General features: G+C 45.2%; 1 protein-coding gene across 2 annotated transcripts in view; it reads right to left on the reverse strand.

The window, feature by feature from the left end:
- The window catches only part of Prkce (protein kinase C epsilon), a 485,801-nt gene that overhangs the window by 304,948 nt on the left and 156,506 nt on the right, over positions 1–24,347 (reverse strand). For both annotated transcript variants that reach the window (XM_036170614.1, XM_036170615.1), the window contains exon 2: positions 6,115–6,178. In XM_036170614.1, coding sequence (XP_036026507.1) covers positions 6,115–6,178 — 64 coding nt within the window. The remainder of the gene's footprint in view (positions 1–6,114; positions 6,179–24,347) is intronic.

The raw sequence follows: 24,347 nt of genomic DNA on the forward strand, positions 1-24,347 counted from the left end.
TACCTGCAATACTGACAACTACCTTTTTGTTTGGATGTTCCCAGGGAGTACACACCCTGTGTACTTAATTTATCTTGTCTATCCTGCCATTCCTAAATATTCAACGCTTCTAAGCTATCTTGGATAATGATAACAGGATCCCTTCTGTTGTGGAATATTAATTTAAGATGCATTACATTTGTTTATGTTGTGGAACATTTGTTTAATGATGCAAAGATGTGTTGCATTCTTTTATGTTATATTTGTTTAGCTCTGTGAAGCTGTGTTACTGTGTCTGCCTAAAACACCTTATTGGTCTAATAAAGAGCTGAATGGCCAATAGGTAGGCAGGAGAAAGGATAGGTGGGGCTGACAGGAAGAGAGAATAAATAGGAGAAGAAATATGAGTAGAGAGATCGAGGAGCAGGATGAGGAGGAGGACTCCAGGGGCCAGCCACCCAGCTACACAACCAGCCATGGAGTAAGAAGGAATGAAAGGTATACAGAAATAGAGAAAGGTAAATGCTCAGGGGCAAAAGATAGACAGGATAATTTAAGAAAAGTTGGCTAGAAATAAGCCAAGCTAAGGCTGGGCATTCATAAGTAAGACTAAGTCTTGGTGTGATTTATTTGGAAGCTGGGTGGCAGGCCCCCAAAGAGTAAGAAAAACAACAACTATAGCCCTCTGCTCACAGGAGCTTCTCTCCTCCTTCCCTGAAGTGCAGTCCAGCCATCCTTTCCAGTCCAAGCCCCGGTGCTCCCTGGAAGCCTTGCGTGCTATTCCTGGTCCAGTTTACTCCCTGGCTACTCCCAGTTCTGAACTCAGTGTGAATGTGCCATTCTTTGCTGCTTTCTTCCTACAAGATGTGCATTCCTAATTGAAAGCAATGTTCCAATACTTGTGACTATTGTTTTTCATTTTTGACTTCCCAGCCTACTAATCTAGCAATATGCCAAACTGGGCACATTTGTTGAGAAGCATTGGTGGGTGTCGTTCATTTGAGTAATGACTCCCTGAAACTCTGACAATCATACTTGATTAAATAACATGGAATTTAGAAAAGGCCAAACCTTCAGTGGGACTGTGGATCCTGGAGATGCTACCCTCTGGCAGAACCAAAGTTCTATCTAAAGGCTTGAATGCCTGCCATCAACATAAGGCTTCAATGTCTCTAAGAAAAAGAGCAGGGCAGTAGGAAAGAGCATTGTCCTTCTTGGCTTATGTTAGCTCTAGTTTCGAACCAGGACTTGCAGGTCCACACTATAGACAGCTGGAGAGGGCTCCAGCCATTCCTGAAACAGGAATGAAAAAATAGATCTGTGAATTTATGAAAGGGACTCTGGGGTCACCTTTGGACTAAAAGCTAGGAATTCTGGCTTTATGTTCCTATTTAAAGCTTTCTGAAGAAATGAACGAACAAAAATAATAACATCAGGAGGTCATTTCCATGTTGAAAACTCTTTATCGGGGCTCTAACAGAGCAAGCAGAAGACTGGAGGGGAGCCTGTAGTGCGGTCTGAAATGTATCATGTGCCCTCTCAGCACCCACTTCCATGTGAAGGTGATTGCGCCAAGCACTCGGTAAAGTGAAAATCTCCACACACGTGCTGTGTTTCCAGAGCCAAGTGAAGCTGGCTTCATTACATCTGTCTCCTTGAGCAGCCAGAGGAAAACCCAGCAGGAAGCTGCAAAGAGGGGTAAGACTTCGAAAACATACCTGCAGAAAGGCTAAAGGATTTGATGGAGTCTGCCTCAAGAACAGAGATTTACTGTCTTCAAACAGATGAAGGGCTTTACCCAGGGCCAACGAGAGCCTGGAGGCCATGTGTTCTCACTCTGCGCCCAGTGGTGATAGAAGGAGCCAGGCTCCCACAAGAGAAGTTGTTAACCTTGACACACTCAGGACACAAACCAGTGGCTGGGGATACTCCAGAGTATCTGGCTGGGGACTGCTTCATTTGGGGGAGGGTAAGGAAGGAAGAGGAAGGAGTAACACCACATCTGGGTCTCAACCCCACAGGAAGTACTCTCTGAGACCTGGCACACATCCACAGTTGTCTCCTTCACTGGCTCTGCTCTTGGTCCTGGTGAAACCTGCCCTCCCATTGTTTCTCTGAAGAGCCTGCCTGCTGCTCTCAAGGTGACTCTGATGAACTACACCCACCTCCCTGCTCTTGGGTCTCCAGGCTCTGAATATTTACTGAGCGTCTTTGTATACATGAACGCTGTCCCAAGGCTGTGTAGCACCTCCATAGCACTTCTCCCAGGTTGCTTCAGCTTGGATTAGGTTTACACTGAGTGACAAGAATGAAATCTCCAAAACTATGTCCAAATACAATTCCCTAGTGCATGGCCCCCAGCCCCGCCTTCTGGGTAAGGAATCTGAAACTAAGCTAGTTCTGATGGACTCCTAGGGCCATGCGCTTCCCACAGAAGACACCAGGCACTTTCAGCATCATGTGACTGTAGAAAGGAGGGGTGGGTGAGCCCTCAACTTCTATTGTAGATTCTGTACACTTTTGCAGACACAGGTTTGTAAGCCCAACATCCAATGGGGCCTACTTCTTACAATTTCTGTTGCAGTTTAGACTCTGAACAATTGGAGATGAACACTGTCCCCTGGATGCAAAGCAGAGGAAGAAGACCCCACAGGTCAGGCCCTAACCATCTCCCATCCAGAGGGCCTGTAAATAAGGAAGCATTGCCTTATTATTATAATGAACTTTAAAAAATCACACGCCAATGACAGCAAAGGCAGATAATAACTTTTGATCATAATAAGAAACAATTGTTCACACATTTGAGAGTAAATTTGCTGTTTATATGTCTGTTACCTGAGCTAATTATACTTTGACCTAATTATCAGGTGAGCCAATAGTGCCAGGCTTACCAGGGAGCCAAATGGTTGCTATTCATGATGAAAGCCAAACTAAGGAATGCCTCAGGCCGGGGCTTGCACAAAAAATTTGGTGTGATATTAGTGAAACACCTATGACAACACAGACCCCCTAAAGTCCATTTCCTTCAGCTCCTTCTATCAGCTGCAGATATTACCCATTCTTGGCTATGAGCTGTCTATTATACTGAAGAATAACATCACATGACCGGAAATGACCTTCAGGGCCATCTGGCCTGACCCCTTACATCTGGGGTCAGGTTCCCTGGTTTAGCCAAAGCACACACTAGTCAAATCCCATTATGGTAACCTGCACAGGATGTGCAAGTAGTGGAATTTTATTAGACAGTTAGAAATCACATTATATCCTGCTCCAGCGGATGTAAACACCCAAGCTTCCTAACAGCATGTTAACAAGAAAAAGAACCTTTGGAACAATCTAGAAGAATGGGGTGTATTGACACTACCATCCACCCGCACCTTTCTAGACACTCTGGAATCTGCGTGTGTTGTAAAGTGTGTGCCACATCTATGGGTTTGTTCTTCCCACTGATGGGGCTGGAGCAGGGAGGCAGGGCTGCTCAGATGGTGCTGGTGGAGTAAGGCCTGGCTACTCTCCTCTTGCCGTTTCACAGAACACAGTTAGCACTGCACCCAAGGAAAGGAGTGGACAAGCATCTGGGAGTAGAATCCGTAGTCTGTGGCGCAACAGGGTAGTTTGACAGTTGATTCTCTGGGACTTCTCTCTTGCAGACTAGCTGTGGTTTATTCTCCTCTGAGTCTTACCTTCACAACCAAAGCTACCTCCAGACCGGGAGCTCCCTCAGCCCAGGGCACAGGACTGGGAGAACAGACGAGTATAGTACAAATGGAGCGTGACGCGAGATTATGGAGTGTCCACCCACCTCTCACAGAAGGGAATCCCAAGTCCAGAACAGCCAAGGGAAAATAGAGTCCTCTCTGCTTTGGAGCAACACATGCTAGTACTTTACAGATCCTGGCATGTGTCAGCGTTTCTAAAGTAAACTCTGTTTTCTTTAGATGAAAGAGATTTTTTTTTTTTTAAAAAATGGACTCAGAATTTAACCCGATGAAAATTGCTTTGGGTATTCGCATGCAATAAAGCGTAGAAGCAAAATGAAAAAAAAAAAATCAATTGCTTCTGATTTATTTATTCATTCATTGTCCATCTCCTTTCTAATGTAAAAAAAAAAATGTTGTTTATAATTTTACAGGCCGTTAATCTTTTTGAGGAGAAAGAAAATAATTCAAGCCTGCCATTGGTTACCCAGCATCTTGGCACAGAAAATGCATGTTTAATTAAGGTTAGGGAAAGAACAGGAAAAAAAGGAATTGATTTTTGTTTATCAAACATTTTTTCCAACATCTACAATCAGGACACTATTATAAACTCTCAAGTCTGATAAGCTGGGCTCACATACTATGCTAACAATGTTTAAGGTGACTACAAGCCTTCACTCTTTGTTTGTTTTATTATTTTTCCTTATTTTTTAAGTGGGCCTGAACCTGCAGGCCTGAATGTGCAGGCCTCTTGGGTTCAAGGCATCTTCCTGCCTCAGCCCCCAGAGTAGGTAAGACCTCGGGTAATTACCACCTGTGATGGGATAAGTTGCTTTTCTTAACCTGGCTGGTTTGTTTTACTTTATTTCTGTAGGTCCTAACTATTTCATACTACATATTGCTAAATCCTCAACTCTTCAACAGCATATTCTATTCTTGGCTGACAACAGAGAAGGGAAGTTGGGCATGCCAAACATAATTGCAATAAAGAGCAGAATATGTAAGAAACCAATTTTGAAAGGATGCTTAAAGCTTTTAACCTATGCCAAATCATCAAAATCTATTAAAAGCGGACCCAGCTCTAGTGTGGTCTCCATATGCACATGATTATGGAAATATTCTGAATACCTGCTGGGACTGACAATAAGCCAGATGAAAGTTACCAGGTGCCACTATCACACATGCCATCTGCCTAGAGCATCGGTTCTCAACCTCCCTGATGCCGCAGCCCTTTGATACAGTTCCTCATGGTGTGCTGACCCCTGACCGTAAAATTATTTCATTACTTTTTCAGGACTGTCATTTTGCGACTGCTACAAATCATAATGTAAATATCAGATACGCAGGGTATCTGATATGTGAACCCAACGGGTTGCAACCAACAGGTTGAGAACCACTGGCTTACAGCCTTTGACCTTACAGAAGTTTCCTCCCATCACAACTTTTACCTAGAGACTGCATGTATATGTGATTGTGACTTTGTGCTTATAATCTGGTGTGAGTCTGTGAAATAGCCAAGTTTTCCAGCTGGGAGAGCTGAAGGACAGGAACGTCCGTTTCCCTTTCACTTGGGGATGAGGCCCCCCAAACACCATTTCTTTCCCTCATCTTTAAGGGGAAGAAGTTAATGTCTCCCCGTCTCTCGGCTAGGCCACGAATACCAACTGTTCTGTCTCATTGCCCACAGAGAGAGAAGAAGGGAGGAAAGACTAGGCCAGTCAATGCCTTTCAGTCCTGTTTACTCACCACCCTGTCTAGGGCTTAAGTCCGCCATAACTGCCTTGCACCTGTCTGGACAAAGCTGCATTTCCTTGTCCTTCTCTTCCACCCTGTCTGTTCAGTCTTTACCACACTTCAAATCCTGCACTTAAAAGATATTAAGTGAGCAAAGTGTGTGGGGGGGATCAAAAGAAGAGGATGTAAAAGGGAGAAAGAAGAAAAGTATAAATATCAGAGAAAACCTATGTTGTCTCCTCTCTTCGGCTTCCTTTGCCTTTTAAGTAACTAGTAAAATGAACCTGTAAATGATCCAAAAATATAAGATTCTAAAGTCTGCCACCCTCTTTGTTTCGTTTCTGAATACCGTTAGACCAACTGGTTTTACTTCCTTCTCAACATACACAACACAAAACCCACAGAAGCCTCCTGGGAGAGGGTGCCACCCCACCAGCACTGGTCCTGCACACACCATTTGGAAATGCCTGTGTTCTTGGCCTCTCGGCAAGTCTGAAATCTCCTTCTGCCCCACCACTAACAGATGTCTGGCTCCTTTTGGTACACGGGCAGAGCATCTTCCAAAAAAATAACCTTCTCCTGTTAAAGCATGCCAACTAATTAAATGTCACCATGCTAATGTCCTCGCTACAACAGGAAGGGGGAGACCCAGAAGGCCAAGACTTGCCACACAGGACAAGGGTGAGAGGTCATGCTCTCCTACCTTCACCTGATGACCCCGAGAGATCGATGATCACATACACTTTCCCTTCTGGCTCCAGATCAATCTGCAAGTAAGAAAACAATAGTGGGTCTGTTAGTACACGGCTGGGCAGTGTGAGGGTTCCACATTCCCACCCTGAACTGTTGTAATCCAGAGTCACAGCTCCATGCATTCATCAGCCCACAGTGTGCCCACAGTGTGCCCACAGGTGAATTGAGAATGAAAGAGCATCCAGTGACGACCGAACATCTACCATGCTGTACTAGGAAGTCCGAAGCACACCCAGAAGGGAGCATCAATCATCGGCCTTAAACTGGGAGGGATCTTGCTTCACAATGGACACTTGATGACTTTCTAGAGGCATGACTGTCTAGACATGACTGGCAGAGAGAATGCCATAACTGGCATCTACAGAGTAGAGATGCCAGGGAAGCCACAGGGTGTTGTGGATATCACTCTGTGTAAATAAAGTTCTGATTGGCCAGTGGCCAGGAAGGAAGTATAGGCGGGACAAAGAGAAGAGAATTCTGGGAAGTAGAAGGCTGGAGGAAACACCGCCAGCCGCCGCCATGGAAAGCAACATGTAAAAACACTGGTAAGCCACAAGCCATGTGGCAAAGTATAGACTAACAGAAATGGGTTAATTTAAAATAGAAAAGGTAGATAACAAGCAGCCTGCCACGGCCATACAGTTTCTAAACAATGTAAGTTTCTGTGTGCTTTCTTGTTTGGGTCTGAGCTACTGTGGTATTGGCGGGTAAGAGAGATTTGTCCTGACTATGGGTCAGGCAGGAAAACTCTAACTACAACAGGGTATAAGACAGTCCGCACAGCTGAGACTCACCCAGCCTACCCGGTCAACTGCATGGAAGCTGGAAGGCTTTATGTCACCGCCTGCTATGGATAAGGAAACTGCTCCAAGGTCTAAGCTCAGTGGCAGTGCTGGGATTTGATGCCGAGATCACCCACGGGAACTTGTGTCCTTTATTCTACATAACTGCTTCTCGGGAAAACAAGAAACGTGTTAGACGTCACTCCTGTTCTCAGTGATTCAAATCTCGCCATGATGTTAAGAAAACAGAACAGGGATGAGCCTGACGAAAATAAACAATGAGCAAACGCCGGAGGATCCTGAGAGCAATGGAGAAGAGTTTGAGAAGAAACAACAGAATCAAAGGCTCAGAAAGTGCACCTTACTTTACCCTGACCCCCTCAGACTTAGGTCATTTGTTGGCTACATGGGTGTTTTGTGATCTGCAGATGGCAGTTGGCTTATAAGGAGAGCCAGTACTTCTAAGTCCTTACCAATAGCGTCTCTTTTCATGTCCGACTTGCTCCCACCCCTACTGGAGCTCAGCTAACTCCTATACAGAATCAGGTTGATGAAACCAGGCAGGGGAATGGGAACTGGCGGGCCGGACAGTGCAAGGCAGGAACTCTTTCTTCCTGCAGAAAGTGCGCTTTCCATGTGGGAGAGTAGTAACTCGGGAAGCCTTGGATCTCCAAGTCCGCACCATGACGCTCTCCCACCCCACCTCCATCTGTATACACTGAGTTCCAATGGGCTCAGCAGTGCCAGGCTCGCTCCCCAGCAAGCTGTGCACTTCTTCAGGACAGGAACCACCATCCCTTCCTGTCGTTTTCCCACCGTTCCCAGCAAGGAGCAGTGCATGCTTAGTGAGTAATTCTTAAGAAGAGGCAGCATGGTGGACATCTTCTGATCCTTCGAGGTCAAGGACAAATGAATGCCTCCTCTCTGAAGCTTTTCCAGATACTCCCATCAGGCTGCATTCCTCCCTCCTCCGGGTTCCCACAGCACACCAGACACATCCTAATCACAGTTGTTATTAAACTGTCACACAGTGTCCATGTAATTATCTTCCCTGCCACATTTCCAGCCTCGGCTCACTTCTCTTGGCCAGAAAACGCCCAATACCCATTTGTGGAGGTGGGAAATGGCTCTAGAGTCTAAAGCATGCTCTGTATCCTTCACCCCTTTAAGCCTTCACGCCCAAGGAGGAAAACAGACTTGTGATTTGTACCAAAGTAGCGACTGCACGAGACTGGGAGAGGAAGGTCGAGGCGGCCACACAGTGAACATCTAATATGAGCACCTGTGCAAGGCAAGGAAACTCAAGTTGAATGGATGCTCTCTCCAGGTCACCCATACCCTTTCCAGACTCAAGCCACTCAGGAGCCCTGCTGCACAGCCAGACTTAGCCCCTCGTGGCTGACAATACTGACTACCTGGTTCACATTTCATTTGCCATCTCCCATAGATGAGGTACCTGGACATGCACCCCAGTCAGAGAGTGAAGAAGGGCAGTGAGCAGATTTGGGCCACAATCAGGGGCACCACAGGATCCACCTGTCTAAGCTTGGGCTCCAGACGAGAGCCACATACCAACTGGGGATCCCACGTGATGTTTTTTTCACATCATTCCACCTCAAGTGTTCATGATTTTAAATGTGTGCATAAAGCAAAGTTTCCCCAGAGCTCTCAAACCCTCGTATGACCCCATCATAAACCTACTCCATCCCTGGCAGAGAATTACAAACAGAAAAACCAGTCGTGGGCCCTGCTGAACAGCGCTAAACCAGAATTCTGTCCCTGCCAAAGTTCAAAATGATTGGGAGCCCTTTTGACCCCTCAAGAACAGAATTCAAATAATGTCTGCCTTTTGGAGATTAGATCATCTCCACTAACCCCCAAACAAAACGAAACACTTTCTCATATCCTCCAAGCCAAAGATTTCCCACGACTGCTGACTGTATTGGTGAGGCACAATTGCTATCTGTGAAAGGCAGGGAGGAGGGCAGCGAGGGGATGAGATGGGCAGCGAGGCCTATCCATGGCGGGCACGAAGCCTATCTCTGCAAAAGGGGAGTGAGGACTCATAGCGGGGAGGACAGGTCACCGACCGTAAACTGTATTAGGATATTAACATTCAAGATAGCTATCAAAAACCATTTTAGCACCCACTGCTCCCTCAAAGCTAGCGAACTGCATTTCCCAACCGAAAAATAGAAATGAAGCTATTGAACATGCCAAGAGCAACAAAGCTTTGCAGAATGAGCAGATGGCTGCAAAGCTCCGGCCAAGCCCCAGTCAGCCAAATGGGGAGACTTGAAGATTCTATCCAGGGTGGCAGGACTTCAGTGTCGGTGGCTGGAGGGGTGCCCTAGTACAAAGGGTGGTGGGGAGTGGTCTAACTTCATGGCCAAATTCATTTCACCACGATTCTGCCCATGGTTGCACCGCCCAGATAATGAAGCAATGCGAGCTCCCAGGCCTGTGCAACCTGCAGTCTGCCAGAGGGAATCAGTACCAGTACCAGGCAGCTGGAACGACTCTGCTTGCTCCAGATGTAGCCTTGTGTATAAAATCTTTTTAGACTTCTTACCTCTCCCTGACAGACCTCCTACCCACTTTCATTTTCTTTCGGACTATGATCTTCCCTCAAACTAAATCACCATTGGCTTCCCCTCTAGCCAGGGCCAGAAGCCAAGGAAGCAGTGGGGGAGATGACCACAGCCCTTGGCTTCATACCAGGCCTGAATCCCAGTTTTGTCTCTTACCCGCTGAATGACCTCAGACAATTATTTCCTCTCCATAAGCCTTGGCTTCATCTGTGAAATGGGCTGTCATGGAAATTCCATGAGACAGAAATGCAAAGCACTTCGCACTCAGAAAACACTCAGTGTGTGGAGAAGAGAGAATTGACTGGCTAGAAGGCCCGAAACAAGCAGCGTCTACAAGATGGCTCATTGGGCAGAGGTGCTTGCCACTAAGTCTGATGATCTGAGTGTCATCCCCAGGTGGTGGGAGGAAAGAACCAACTCCTACAAGCTTTCCTCTGACCTCTCTCTCTATTAGAGTCATGTCACACATGAGTACAATACATATATACATAACACACACACACACACACACACACACACACACACACACACACAATCTTCAAGTCCCTCCTTTTTAGTTCAAAATTCTTCCTACTCTAACAATCCCCCAAGTAAAGAGTCTCCTTTTGTGTTCCCCAATATTACTATATATGGTTACAGGATATCAGATGACATTTTAGTGGTAATATGACTATCAAAAAAGGTTAAGTCTTATTCCCATCCTAGGGGAAATCCAGGGGCAGGCAAGGCCATCCCTTGGCATCAGAAGCTCCATGGTATCACGAGAAATAGGAAGAAGAGATGATCACAGGAGTCCTGGGCATCTACTTTGCTTCAGATGTCTTCACACGCCCCAGCTTACTAAGACTCTTGCAAAGTCAATGACAGTATCAGTTCCAGATAGGAAAGGGGGTACAGTGTGCTTTCTGGAGTGGTGCCCCCCAACACTATGGAAGGATTTGATTCTGCCTCAACTCCAAGGTCAGACTTGTGGCCCTGCTACCCCAGCCCACAGAGGCTTCTCTGATACCAGTCCAGGGTATTCTCCTCCCAGCCCCATCCAATGTCCTCATTATCCTTTTCAGTGGTCATTGGTTTCCCAGGCCCAACCTTCCTAAGACACATGCTCAGCACTGTACTGAGCCAGGGGAAGGTCTATGTGAAGATGCCATTCATCCCAATGAAGGACAATGCCCATAGAGACAGAACAAACCACCCAGAAACTCCTAAAGCAGCAGAGCCTCAAAAGCAAAGACTTACATGGACTTCTGGGTGGTGCCTGCCTATTTCTAATGGCCTTCATGGGTCAATTTTATTTAGTCTTCATAATTTACCTGTATGGTAACAGGTACTGTGTTGGTCTATGAATAAAAACCAGATATGGTAGCACATGCTTGCAATTTCAATTCTCCCAAAGTAGAGAGAGACAGGAAGGTTATGAATTCAAGGCAACTCTGAGAAACATAACAAAACTCTGTCTCAGAAAAGCTCAGCAGAAGAGTGTTTGCTTAGGTACACAAGGGCCTGGGTTCAATCTCTTGCACTGCAAATAAACAAATACTTTAAAAGCTGATGTTATAAATAGGAGGAGTAGCCAGTGTAGCCACAGTATGCCATTGAGGGCCCATCTGCTTCATGATATCAGGGCCTTCATATATCCCTTGTCTCTGGGAATGTAGCCCTATAACTATTATAGGTAACTAAAAAAGAGCTTGCCTCCCTCAGCTCCTAACTCCTAGGCCAAGGATCCTCCTAGTACCCCACACCCACCCATCAGGAACTCTCAGCCAATTAGTTTTGAATCAGAACTCCACTGGTAAGTAGACAACAACTTCCTTGCCTGCAAAGTATATGTCAGGCTTCAGTGACCCAGGTTATCTATGACTGTGTCTAGGGGCCCAAGGGCTTCAATGACCCACAGGTATCTCTGCCTGTATCGAGGGGGCCAAGGATTTCAGTGACCCAGGTATCTCTGCCTGTGTCTAGAGGGCCAAGGGCTTCAGTGACCCACAGGTATCTGTGCCTGTGTCTAGGGGGCCAAGGGCTTCAGTGACCCACAGGTATCTCTGCCTGTATCGAGGGGGCCAAGGATTTCAGTGACCCACAGGTATCTGTGCCTGTGTCTAGGGGGCCAAGGGCTTCAGTGACCCACAGGTATCTGTGCCTGTGTCTAGTAGACCAAAGGGTTTCAAGAGCCAGGCAGCCTGAAATTCAGTCAAACTTCCTCCTAAGCACAGACCAACTTTCACCTGAGACCTCTAGATAAACTTCCCCATGCCTGGCTAAGGCCACCTGAGTTTCACTTCCTTTTCTAACCATCCCCAGGCACCAAGTTTGAAGGGAAGGAGAGATGGGCAGAGATGCTCGGAGGGGCCTAGTACCACCTACTGGGATTCACATAATCAAATGTTTATTTCTCTGTCTTCCTTGCTTGGAAAAGGTTGGGGATAAGGTAGGAGGTAGAAGAACCACCTGAAAAGGAAGGTGAGCCTAGTGGTTGTGGTCTGTAATCTCAGCACTTAGGCGGCTGAGGCAGAAGGCCCATAAATCCAATGCCTGCCTAGGCCATCACAGGTTGAAGGCCCACACTGGCACCTTTGTAGGAGGACCCTGACTCCAAATCAAAAGGAAAAATGGGGAGATGGTTCAGTCACTAACAAGCTAGCTATATCAGCATAAGGGCGTGAGTTCAGATCCCAGCATCCATGTAGGAGCCATGTAGGAGCCATGTAGGAGCCATGTGCACTGTGATCCCAGTGCTAGGGGCTGCAGAGCTGGATTGTGGTCGCTATCTGGAGCTCATTGACTAGCCAGCCAATGGGGGCGGGTCTCTCCAGGTTGAGCAAGGGACTCACCTCCAAAAATTAAGGTGAAGGATGATTGAGGAAGGAAAACACATGGCAACAACCTCTCTCCCCTCCATGTGTGTGCGTGCGCGTGTACACTTGCATACATGAATACAACATACACACACCGAAGTAAAAAGCAAGATATAACTCAGTGGAAAGATGCTTGCTTAACATTCATGAGGACCTAGATTTAATCCCTAATACCAGAGAAAGAGAGAGAAAATAAAAGGAAGACTCAGTACCTAAGTCTATACCCTTCAGTTTGGGCCACTCTCCTACCCTTAGGTACACCACAGCCTCAGGGCTTCCTTGCATGGAAGAGACCAGGCAGAGCAAGGTCATTCTGGCTGCCAGCATCTTACAGAAAGTATGAAGCACCACAACATGGCAGAAGAGTGAAGGGGAATCGGAGTGGGGGTGAATCTGACCCTAGTGCATTGTGGACAAACAGTATGATATGGAAAAAAATTCAAACCACCGAAGTGCTGCAGTGGAAGCCACTCCAAAGTGCCGATATGGTATCTAGCAGCTAATTCTGCGGCTCTGCATCTGGGGAGGAATCTGGTACCCATTCTATCAGCAGCACACACTGACTGGTCAAGAGGCTGTGGGATAATACATGGAATGAAATGGTTTTCATGGTCCCACTCTGATAATGGGTTTCCATAACAACTGCTTCCAAAATAATGGGCAGGGGTTGTTTTTTGGTTTTGGTCTTTTGTTTTTACTCAAATGACTCTTGCTGTGGTGTGAAGATATTATACAGGGGGCTGGAGATGGCTTAGTGGGTAAGAATGTTCATCATGAAAGCATGAGAACCTGGGTTCAAATCCCCAGCGCCTGTGTGAAAAAACTGAGCATAGCCACACATGCCTATAGCTCTTGTATGGAAGGACAGACGCAGGCAAATCCCTGGAGTCACAGGCTAGCTAGCCTAACCAAAACCACAAGCTTCAGGTTCAGTGAGAGACCCTGTTTCCAAATTAAAATGAAGGGTGATTGAGGAGACACCTGACATCCTCCTCTGGCTTCCATAGGTGCACCTGAGTGCACATACCCCACCCTGTCCCCACACACAGATATTATATAGGCTTTTGTGCACATCTCTGCTGGGCAGAGTCTTTCTAATCAGCATTTGTTTGTGCAGTGCTTGGGATTGAACTCAGGGCCTCAGGCATGCTGGGCAAGTGCTCTTCAGCTGAGCTACAGCCCCAGAACTAACAGATATTTGCACATGTTGCCTCAACAAAAGCATGTCCTATTAAGTTACTTCAACATGCACAAACACTGGATCTCCACAGGTGATGGTGGTGACTTGTTTTTGAAGACATCAATCTGCTCACTAATGTCCACAGCAGTCCCATGACCTAAGAGCTCCAAACCGGAAGCAGCTCCATGCTCCCCAGCAGGTATGAGGATAAGCAACCCATGCTACATCCACACAATGGAATTCTGTGCTTAGCAATACAAATGAATAAATTAGCAATACTCACAGAAATGCTGTGCCAAGGACACCAAACACCATATGGTTCCATTTATATAAGGCCCTGAAACAAGCAACACTAATTTACAGTGACAAGAACCACAAGGGTGACTATATCCTGGAGGTAGAGGTGACCAATAACTGCCTTTGGAAAGATGGAAATTCTCTCCATGTTAAATGTAGTGGTGATGGGGTGAGTACATACATTTGAGGAAATGCACTCAAAATGGCTGTCCTTAGCTGGAGGAGAGTTGATTCTCAATGAAGCTGCTCTTTGTAAAGGAGAAGGAGGAAAAAAAGTCTTCACATAAGGATTCCTCCACAAGCTTCCTTTAAATAATAAATCATCTTTCCGCCCTCGGAGCATTTAAAATTTCATGTTTCATTTTTTAAAAATAAAAAGACTCATTCAGAGTTTTTTCACGAGCACATCTGTCACACAACATAATGTACACCTACCTGCGTGGGTACACACATTCACACACCACCCACGCCTGCGAACACATTCACAGGCACACAGCTGAGCCACCCTCTCCTGTCGTCTGTGATCAAAATATAATAATAGCAAGAAAAAACACATCCAGCATGTAGGTTCCAGAGTCTACCGGATTATTTAAACCTCTTTCTCTGAGTGTGGATCTCCATTTCCTCACAGATAAAATGAGATGACTTTGCCCAAATGCTCTGTGCCAATGTTTTGGTCACCCGAATTGACCTAAATATACACACAAAAAAGGCTATCTAAATCAATAGGTAAATACCATTTGATATATCACTCTACAAGTTTAAAAAAAAAGTAAGAAAAAGATCTAAATGTGCTGGGTGAGATCTAGGATTCAGAAGTGGAAGCGACAAGATGCAATGTGTTTATGTGCTAAGTTGTCATGCAAAACAGAGGTGTTCATGTGTGGGTGTGCACACACACTCCAGATTTAGAGCCTTTCTGGGGGGACTCTTGTTTTTGATGTTTTTGAGTTTATTTTTTTTTTCAATTTATTTTAAGCCTCTCCATACCTATGAGTGTGTATGTATAGGCACACACATGTTTAAAATACACATGGTGGTGGTTGGTCTCCTCCTTCTACCTTGTTCAGGACAGGATGTCTTGGTGTTTGCAGCAGCATACACCAGGCTGAATGGTCCACAAGCTCCCTTAGATTCTCTGGTCACAGTCTCTGATCTCACTGTAGGAACAATGGACTTACAGAACGTACTTTCTTGCCTGGCTGTATGTGGATTCTGGGGATCCGAACTCAGGGTCTCACACTTAGGAGGCAAGGGCTTTACCCACTGAGCCATCTTCCCACCTACTAGCAGGACATTTGGTCAATGGGAAGTTGAAGCCTCCTCATGAGATGTCACCATGGGATACGGGATACGGAAACCAGAATCGGGTCGTCTTCTCCATTCCTAAACCCTTTTGTTTTTAAAATTCCATCCAGGATCATTTGTTAGAAAGTTTTAAGTCAGCATCTTTTTAAAAAATAAAATGTCCTTTTAGCTGCATCAGCTGTTCTAACCTTTTATTCTCAGGGCGCAGCTGGCCTTTGTTACTAGACACACTTTAATAAGTGTCCCTCAAATCTGTTTGGCACCCGCTTTTCCCATCGCTCCCAGCCAGGTCACGGGAACCAACCAAAATGCAGCCCACCCTTGTGAATCTCACGTTGTCTAGACCAGCAGCCTGCATGATACATCTTAGCTCTCAATATACCACACATACAGTGAACACAAGTTAACATCTGCTTCCTCTTTCCAGTGGGCTAGAGATGGTCCCCCCAAGCTAGCAGCTTCTTCTGGTGACAGAGATAGCTCAAAACAAGTAAGGCTATGTGTACAAAAAAGGCTGTCCAAGACCAGCAAACATCCGAAGGTGCCGCCAAGCTTAAGAGGGAGTATGTGCGATGACGTACATGCTCATGATACAGTGTTTCCGTCTCGGAAGAAAGTGGCAATACAAAGCTATATGCCCTAACAGAAAGTGACAAGCACAAACAGAACATATAGCAGGAAATGTCATCACTGCCCCTGGTTGTTCTGAAGTGAAAAGCTCCTTGCTATAAGCCTGCATTTTGTTTGGGAATAGTCTCTCTCCCTGGGTGCATTTATGTTGTGGAATAATCTTTTTGTACACTGTGAAGAAGTGCCACTCTGACTGGTTTAATAAAAAGCTGGACGGCCAATAGTTAGGCAGGATTTCCAGACACAGAGGATGCTGGGAGGAAGAAGAGCAGAGACTTGAGGAGACAGGGAGGAAGCAGGAAAGCAGGACGGATTGTATGCAAATGAGGTAAAGGAGGCTCCGGCAGCACACAAATGAATAGAAATGGGTTCATTTAAGTTATAAGGGCTAGCTAAAAATCAAGCCTAAGCTACCACCTGCTGAGCTTTCATAATAAGTCTCTGTGCTGTTACTGGGGAGCCAATTGTCTCGACTAAAAAGTCCGACTACACATTTAGATGTATGCTTACTTTGTTTTCCTGTTTCTCACATTACAGCAGTATGGCTTAGTGATGGAGTGTACAGACACCGACACTAGCCTGCCTGGGTTCAAATCCTAACCCTGCCTGTTATAAGCTGGGCGGCACTTGCTTTGATCTTGTCATCCCTTGAACCCAGGCTCTGTAGCTAACAAAAAACACTGAGATTTCTTGGACACCACAATGAAAGCAAAGGTCCTGAATTGTCCTCTTGGAAAACCTGGGTTCAAAGCACATGAAACTACAGCAAAGCAGCCAGGCAGCTGAGACAGTGAGCACAAACTGGATGCAGGCTACCAACAGCAGGCAATCGGTGCTCCTGGGCACATTCCCGTCTGATGATATTCTGGATAGCAAGTCTGATTTATTACTGCTTTGCCTCATAGAATTGAAACCTATGAGTCCTCTGAGCAAAAGAACAGTTTTGTAAAGATCGTGGAAGCGTGAAATGTAAGAGTCAGAAATACTTAGAAATGACTTGGTTCAAAAACACAAAGTAACATAAAACAAGGGTAAGATCTTTTTCCTTTTGTTTGCCAAATTGGTCATTTTGCTTTTCTCTTGAGCTATGTATTTCTGGGTTATTTAGAACTAAAATATAACCCAAACTGACTGTAATGATACGTTTGCTTTTCAGAAATCAAGATTCACTTGCCTGCTTGAGATGAGAGGCCTGTCTTCTGCCCCATCACTCCCAAGAGGGTTCAAGTTTTAATAATCCAGACTCAAGTTTTTCTCATGGCCACTGCTATGCCTCTAAATGACTCATTCCTCAGTTTCCTGGTTTCTTACCCCAGGTGTTTTCTCTGCCTTGCAGCTTTGATAGACGAGGATTTATTTAGTTCAGCATCCCCTTCCTCCTCAGTCCCTTTCCACAGGGCATTCTATGCCCTAATTCTCAGTTCTTAATTTGATCCTCAGGAGCAACAACAACAACAAACAACAAACAACACACAACACACACACACACACACACACACACACACACACACACACACACACACACACTTGCTCCTCTCTATTTCTCTATGACTAGAAAAAGACTATCTAAAATGCCAATTTCTCATCATATCAACCCCAGACTATCCCTTGACCCTACTCATTGTAACCTCCCTCCCCATCCTCCCCATCCCTACACCTTGGTAATTAAACCTATAATTTATACCTATACGGCTGGACCCTCAAGGCTGATGGCGCAGACATTCTGTTCTCTAGCCACAGTTAAGTTCCATGCTTTGTTATACAGTGCTTCTAAAATCTGAAAACTAATGTCTTTTACATATGAGGGCTTTACAAACCGCTCATCTACAGACTTACATATTTGTGTCTATATTCATATACTATCCACGTACAAAAGTGACAACTCACATGCTACTCAGCAGACAACATACTTAACATCAAATGCAAACGGAGTCTTCATTTCCCATTTTACCAGTTGCTTTTCTATGATCCCCAAGGTTTCCCAAGATCCCTTTCTTTAGGATTTGCCCAGCATGACTTCCCTCCCTCATCAGGCTGAGTGGCTGGCTCTGATGGCTGGTGCTCAGCAATGGTGCTTCCCATCCCCTCAGGCAGCCACTGCTGCCAGGGTCCAGCCTCTCTTGTTCTGGGTTTTTGCTAGCAAAGTGTATTCTGACTGCAATGCTGATTAGCAGTGGGTGTGAAGCCAGGGTCCTAAGACTCGGCATGCCTGCCCCCACAAGCGAATTGACTAGATACACAGTTCTAGGTTTAAAAAAGCCATCATCTATCAGAACTTCCTTTTAACATCCATAAGGCCAATAGACTCTGATGTCAGCCTGACTGCCGTGGCTCAGCACAAGGCACCGTTTGCTTGTTTGGTTTCCAGTCTGGAAGTCTGGACCCTTTGCATTCTTGCTGTTGTTAAATTTCACGATGACATGTCTCAGGGAGGCATTTTTTGATCATTGTGCCAAAACTGAACTTGTGGAAGCCACCCTTCCGTTTATTTTTTAATTCTTTGTCCTGGGCTCTTTCTCATTTTCATTCTCTTTCTTTTTCTTTTCTTTTCTTTGTTTTGTTTTTCAAGACAGGGCTTCTCTGTGTAGTTTTAGTGCCTGTCCTGGATCTCACTCTGTAGGCCAGGCTAGTCTGGAACTTGCCTGGCTCTGCCTCCCCAGTGCTGAGATTAAAGGCGTGCACCACCACCGCCCGGCTCATTCTTTTTCTAAAACACCTACTACTTGGATGTTGGGCCAGTAGAACTGATCCTTAGGTGTCTGACGATGTAAATATGCTTTTCTTCCATAGTCTAGATTGCCTTAACTTTATCTTATAATCCTTTCACTGAACTTATTTCTAATAATACAAGAGTTTATGCATATGCTATTCCTTTGTGGCACTCTTTTCTTCTTCTGGGACATACATACAGCACATTTCAAAGAATACCATTCCCATCTGCCCTTAGGGTTGGATAGGGGAGCCCTCCCTTAGAGCAGGGAGCCCCGAGAATCTCCTTTCTGCTTGGGAAGTGGCCCATCTCCCCCTTGGTTAACTGGCAATTGTATGCAGCCCGCACTTGTCCTGAAGCCCGGGTGGACCTCTTTCAGCTCCTTCCCTGTGTTCTCAGCCACCGTCTATGGAACAGCAGAGAACTGGTTTCTTCAGGAAAGACGGTAACATTCACACCATTTTTCTAGCTCCTCCCCAAACATTCTACCATTTCTTTTGCACAAAGCCTTCCAGTTTTTCACCCCAGGAATCAGCCTGGCTCCAGCTCCTTCTGCATTGACATCAAAGGCGGACATCTCTACAGCTAGGTTCTTTTTGCTCCTGCCCTTGGGGTAAGCATTCTGCAGCCTGGAGTCCTTCAGAACATTACAGAGGAGTGGTCTCCATGCTGCTAGGCTGCAGAATCCAATAGCCAGTGGTTTTCAACCTTCCTAATGCTGCAACCCTTTAATGCAGTTCCTCATGTCGTGGGGACCCCACAACCACAAAGTTATTTCCTTGCTACTTCATAACTGTAATTTTGGTACTGTTATGAATTGTACTGTCAACATCTGATATGCAGGATATCTGATGTGCCCCCTGTGGGAGTTGAAACCCACAGGTTGAGACACACTGATCTATAATGTTTTGAACCAAGGCTCCTCAGTACCTCTAGTCTGCTCCACTGGGTGGCATCCTGAGGTCTCCTTGCCCAGAGACTTAGGATAAGTGTAGTGGTGTGTTCTTTCTGCTCACATGGTTGTTACAGATTCCTCTACTCTTTCCTCTTTTCTATTGTGTGCATGGAATCTTGAGTGGGCAAAGGAACAAACACACTTGCTTCCAGAAAACCTTGAATGGAAATTTCCAAAACATGTCACCTGCAATGATGTTATGCAGAGCTGCTAAGAATGAAGGAGAAATAGACACTCGTGTAAAAGTGTGCCCACGGAGTGTAAACTGCTGCAAAATTTGTAAAGACTATTTTGGCATTACATAACAACAGCAAAACAAAACAAAACGAAACAAAACCAAAAGCTCTTGATCTTGCAATTCTGCTTTTGGGAATTTTCCCCAACCACACATGTGCAAAAAGATTTAACTACAAGGATGATCATTACAGCATTTTTAAGAACTTAAAATTAAAAAGCAATGATTTAACTAATTGCTAACTATCTAAATAAATGGTAGACTATTCAAACCATTATATACCATGCAAAATATTTAAGATTATATTTAATAACATGGAAAACTGTTCACAATGTGGTATTAAATGTTAAAATTATGTTTAAAGGAATATATGTCCTGTGATCCAATCTTGTGAAGACCAGTGTACGAGGGATGTACTTATAATCACAATTTTAAAAAGGATCTATGGAGAAGTGGGTTAAGATGTTATTGTGTGTGTGTGTGTGTTCATAAATAGTTTGTAAACCTACCTTTCTCCTAGTTTCTACCACACTTCTTGGTTAAAATAAATGCCTATTCTTTCAAGAAAAGTATAAATAGCCCTCCTTATTCACAAACAAGGAAACTAAGGTACAAAGAGGTCACAAAATTTGCTCAAAGCCAACAAGCAGAAACTCAGCATTCTTAATTTCTTTAATTTAGGGATACAAGTTAAAAGTGGGGCATGATTTTTAAATGGCACATTTCCACAAAAGTTTATTTTTCAGGTCAGTGGTAACAGCACTGCTCACTTCTAACCAGTGGGAGAGAGGCCAGTGCGCTCCTCAGCTGGACACGGTCTAAATACACCAAGGAAAAGATTCAGAAGGTAAGGAGGTTGGGGCTAGAGATGTGGCTCAGTGGTGGAGAGCAGTGGCTGTCCTTCAGGAGGACCCACACTGTGCGACTCCACACCCACCTGTAACTCCAGTTCTGGGGGAGCTGATGCTCTCTTCTGCAGGCAGCAGACTGTAGCAGGAATCTTAAGAGTCTTATTTATAAAAACAAATCTGGAGCCAGGTATTGGGGTGAATGCTGGAAGATCAGAGAAGCAGAACAAGCCACAGCTTCCTCACCTTGACAGTTCCTCAGCAGATCCTGTTTCCTCAGACTGGAAGTCTCTGTGTCCTCATCTGAATGGATCTCAGGCTGAACTGTTGCTAAAAGCCTAAAAGCTTAACCAGTCAAATGCTTCTAGTTTCTGGTCCTCATGCCTTATATATTTTTCTGCTTTCTGCCATCATTCCCTGGGATTAAAGTCTCACTTCTTGGGATTAAAGGTGTGTGTCACCATGTCTGGCTGTTTCCAATGCGGCCTTGAACTCACAGAGATCCAGAGGGATCTCTGCCTCTGGAATGCTAGGATTAAAGGCATGTGTGCCACCATTTTCTAGCCTCTGTATCTAGTGGCTGTTCTGTTCTTTGGCCCCAGATAAGTTTATTAGGGTGCACAATATTTTAGGGAACACAATACCACCACAACAAACATATACGTAAATAAAATTACATCTTTAAGAAGTGAGCTAAACTTAAAATGCTTTGTTTTGATTGCAAGCCCTTCTCTATATGGTGAGGTTGTTCCATTTGTGTGGGGGTGGGGGAGCATATGTGTGCTCACATGCATGCATGCTCGCACACATGCTGGGTGAGGCATGGAGGTGGGGGTAATGCAGCCCTTTGTTTCTGTATTTTATACCTTTCATGTAACAAACTGTCATAGCCTATAAACCTCACTAATCAGAGGATGAACAAACATCCTTGTTACGACGTGGCCATCCAGTCCCCCTCAGGAGGTAGTCAAGGTCACCATCTTCATTTCTACAACCGTACATTGCAATATTTTCTCCTGTTACTTGTCTTGGATGCTCAATAAAACAGGGAAAAGGCTCTAAGAAAACCAAGCACAGTTCTCAGACCTGCATCAGGTAAAGTGGAATTTATTAGGGAAGTCAAAATCAATGGCGCTCTACCCTCAGTCAGATATTCATCACTTGATATGATAGTAGCCCATTTTTAAAACCCTTTCTCGTTTATGTGAAAACCGTGGGAAGGTATAAATAAGAAAGTGTGGCACACTTTTCCATTTTCTGAGGCAGAACCTATCTTTACCCATAATGACATGTTGGATGTTCAGCTGGCTTACTCTATAACTAAGTGAACTCATACGATTTCAGGTACAAATTACATATGAAAGCAGGACTATCTGTTTTCTGAAAATGAACAACTCTCGTTATCCAGCCGGGGCTTGTTTGCTACAGGGTTATAAAGACTGGGGCTTTTGCGATGGATGGGTGAACACAGCCGGACACACAACTTGTTCGTCCTTCTCACACCAGCGAGCCAGCTAAAGGAGAAAACAAAGTGCAGACAACACAAATGGGGTGTGAAATTTGCATGTTCAAGCTGTTTGTCAGGATACTTCTCCAGGGGTATCTCTCTGGGCTGGCTCTCGGATTTCCACAGGCCATCGGGACCACCACAGATAAGACTGCTATTCCACAGACCCAAGAGCACATGGGAAGAGCTATAAAAGATCCCACCCAGGCTTTCGGGACAAGTTAGGGTCATGGACAATTGCCAATTAACTAAGGGGGAGGGGGTGGGCGCTTGCCAAGCATAAAGGAGATTCTCAACCTTTCAAAGACCTCCAAGGAAAATAACAGTTTTAAACTTGAAGTCCATCCTCATTCCAGCCAATGCCGATTGTAGGCACAGAACCTTTAGGTGGCTCTCACTTCTGGTATGTTATACTTTATTTGCAAAGAGGCAAGTTCAGAGTTTGAGTCTGGAGACAGTTAATTACCCAAGGTCTCAGAGGAAAGCCTTCCTAATCACTGAAAACATCAGCCTGTGCACATCTTGGGGGAGAAAGCGGAGCCCGTGCAAAAGCTCAGAGGTGAGGGAAGACTTGACCTTTGCCCTCAGGAAGATATTTATCTATGGGGAACAGCAGGAACTGAGGTCAGAGGGGGCGCGTGCTGTGCGTTCTTGGGCACTGGGGAGCCAGAGCTGAGTTTGTGTGGAGCAGTGGCATGCTGGGACTCCCACTTTAAGATACCTTGTCTTTATGCTATATGGTGAGAACAAGGGCAGGCCTTTGGAAGCTCGGTGGCCATGTTGGTAGGTCTTACAATAACCCAAGCAAGAGGAAGTGGTGGTCGGGAAGGAGGGGATGTGATAGATGTGATGGGAAGTCGTCAGGGCGTGCCTATGTGTTGAAGGATTAGTGTGGTGGGAGACTTCCAGCCTGAGCAAGACGCGAAGAGCCCTTTCCTGAGCGGAGGCCTGGGGACAGGGCAGAATGGCACCGTGGCCAGCATTTGCACAGTGGAAGGCGGCAGTGCTGAGGACAGCTGACCACATAAATATGAACATCCAGTGAAAGGGTGACACTTAAGAGCTCAGTTTGAAACAGAGGTATGCTGGTGTGCACCTGTAGCCTTAGCACCCGGCAGGTGGAGGCAGGAAGATCAGGAGTTCAAGGCTAGCCTTAGCTATAGACTCACACTTCCTGAAGGCCAAAGAGCCTCAAGGTTTTTTTGTTTTGTTTTGTTTTGTTTTAATTCGAATCAAAATAATTTGGCAACAAAACCTGACCCAAACTGACACAAGGTTATTTATTTTTGATTTTTAATTTACTCTGTGTGTGTGTGTGTGTGTGTGTGTGTGTGTGTGTGTGTGTCAGAGAGAGAAAGAGATTATACTTGTTCCCATATACCATGGTACATGTGTAAAGGTCATAGAACAACTTCCAGGAACCAGCTCTTTCTTTCCATTGTGAGGGAACAGAACTCAAGGGATCAAGCCCAGCAAATGCCTTCTCTGAGCCTTCTCACCAGCCCACAAGACTATTTACATTGAATGTAAATAGTTACATATTTGTGCAATTAAATCAATGATCATTTGCATGGCCATGAATAGGACCTATTGGGGTTTGGGAATAACATATACAACTCATACTAAATTAGTCTAAAAATTCAATAACGTCTGGCTTCTTTACAACTCGGGCCCTACAGGTTTTGGATGAAGTATGTGCATCTGAATTTTGAGCCATGAAGCTAGAAGAATGGGACCTGGCACTCGGGACCTCAGACACAGAGATCAGGTAGGCAAACCGACGTCTGCCCTCCCTTTACAGGGCTGACCTCTGCCGCTGTGGGTGGAGACCACTCCAACTCGCCTCCTTCCTCCTTTGTGACCACTGCCAAACATACACAGTCTGATATATCCCACTGAAAGCTTTCTTGCTTTTAGCTTACTCTGCCTTTCAAAGAGACGGGTTAAAAAAAGAATCTGAACACACACACACACACACACACACACACCACACACTCACATACACACACACACAAACTCAAACACACAAACTCACACACACACACAAACACACACACACATACACACACACACACACACACACACACACATACATACACACACAAACTCACACACACACACACACATACACACACACAAACTCACACACACATACACACACATACACACATATACACACACAGATAAACACACACATACACACACAGATACACACACATACACACACAAACACACACACACACTCACACACACACAAACTCACGCACACACACACAAACTCA

This window comes from Onychomys torridus, chromosome 21, assembly GCF_903995425.1.
Source record: "Onychomys torridus chromosome 21, mOncTor1.1, whole genome shotgun sequence".
NCBI lineage: Eukaryota > Metazoa > Chordata > Mammalia > Rodentia > Cricetidae > Onychomys > Onychomys torridus.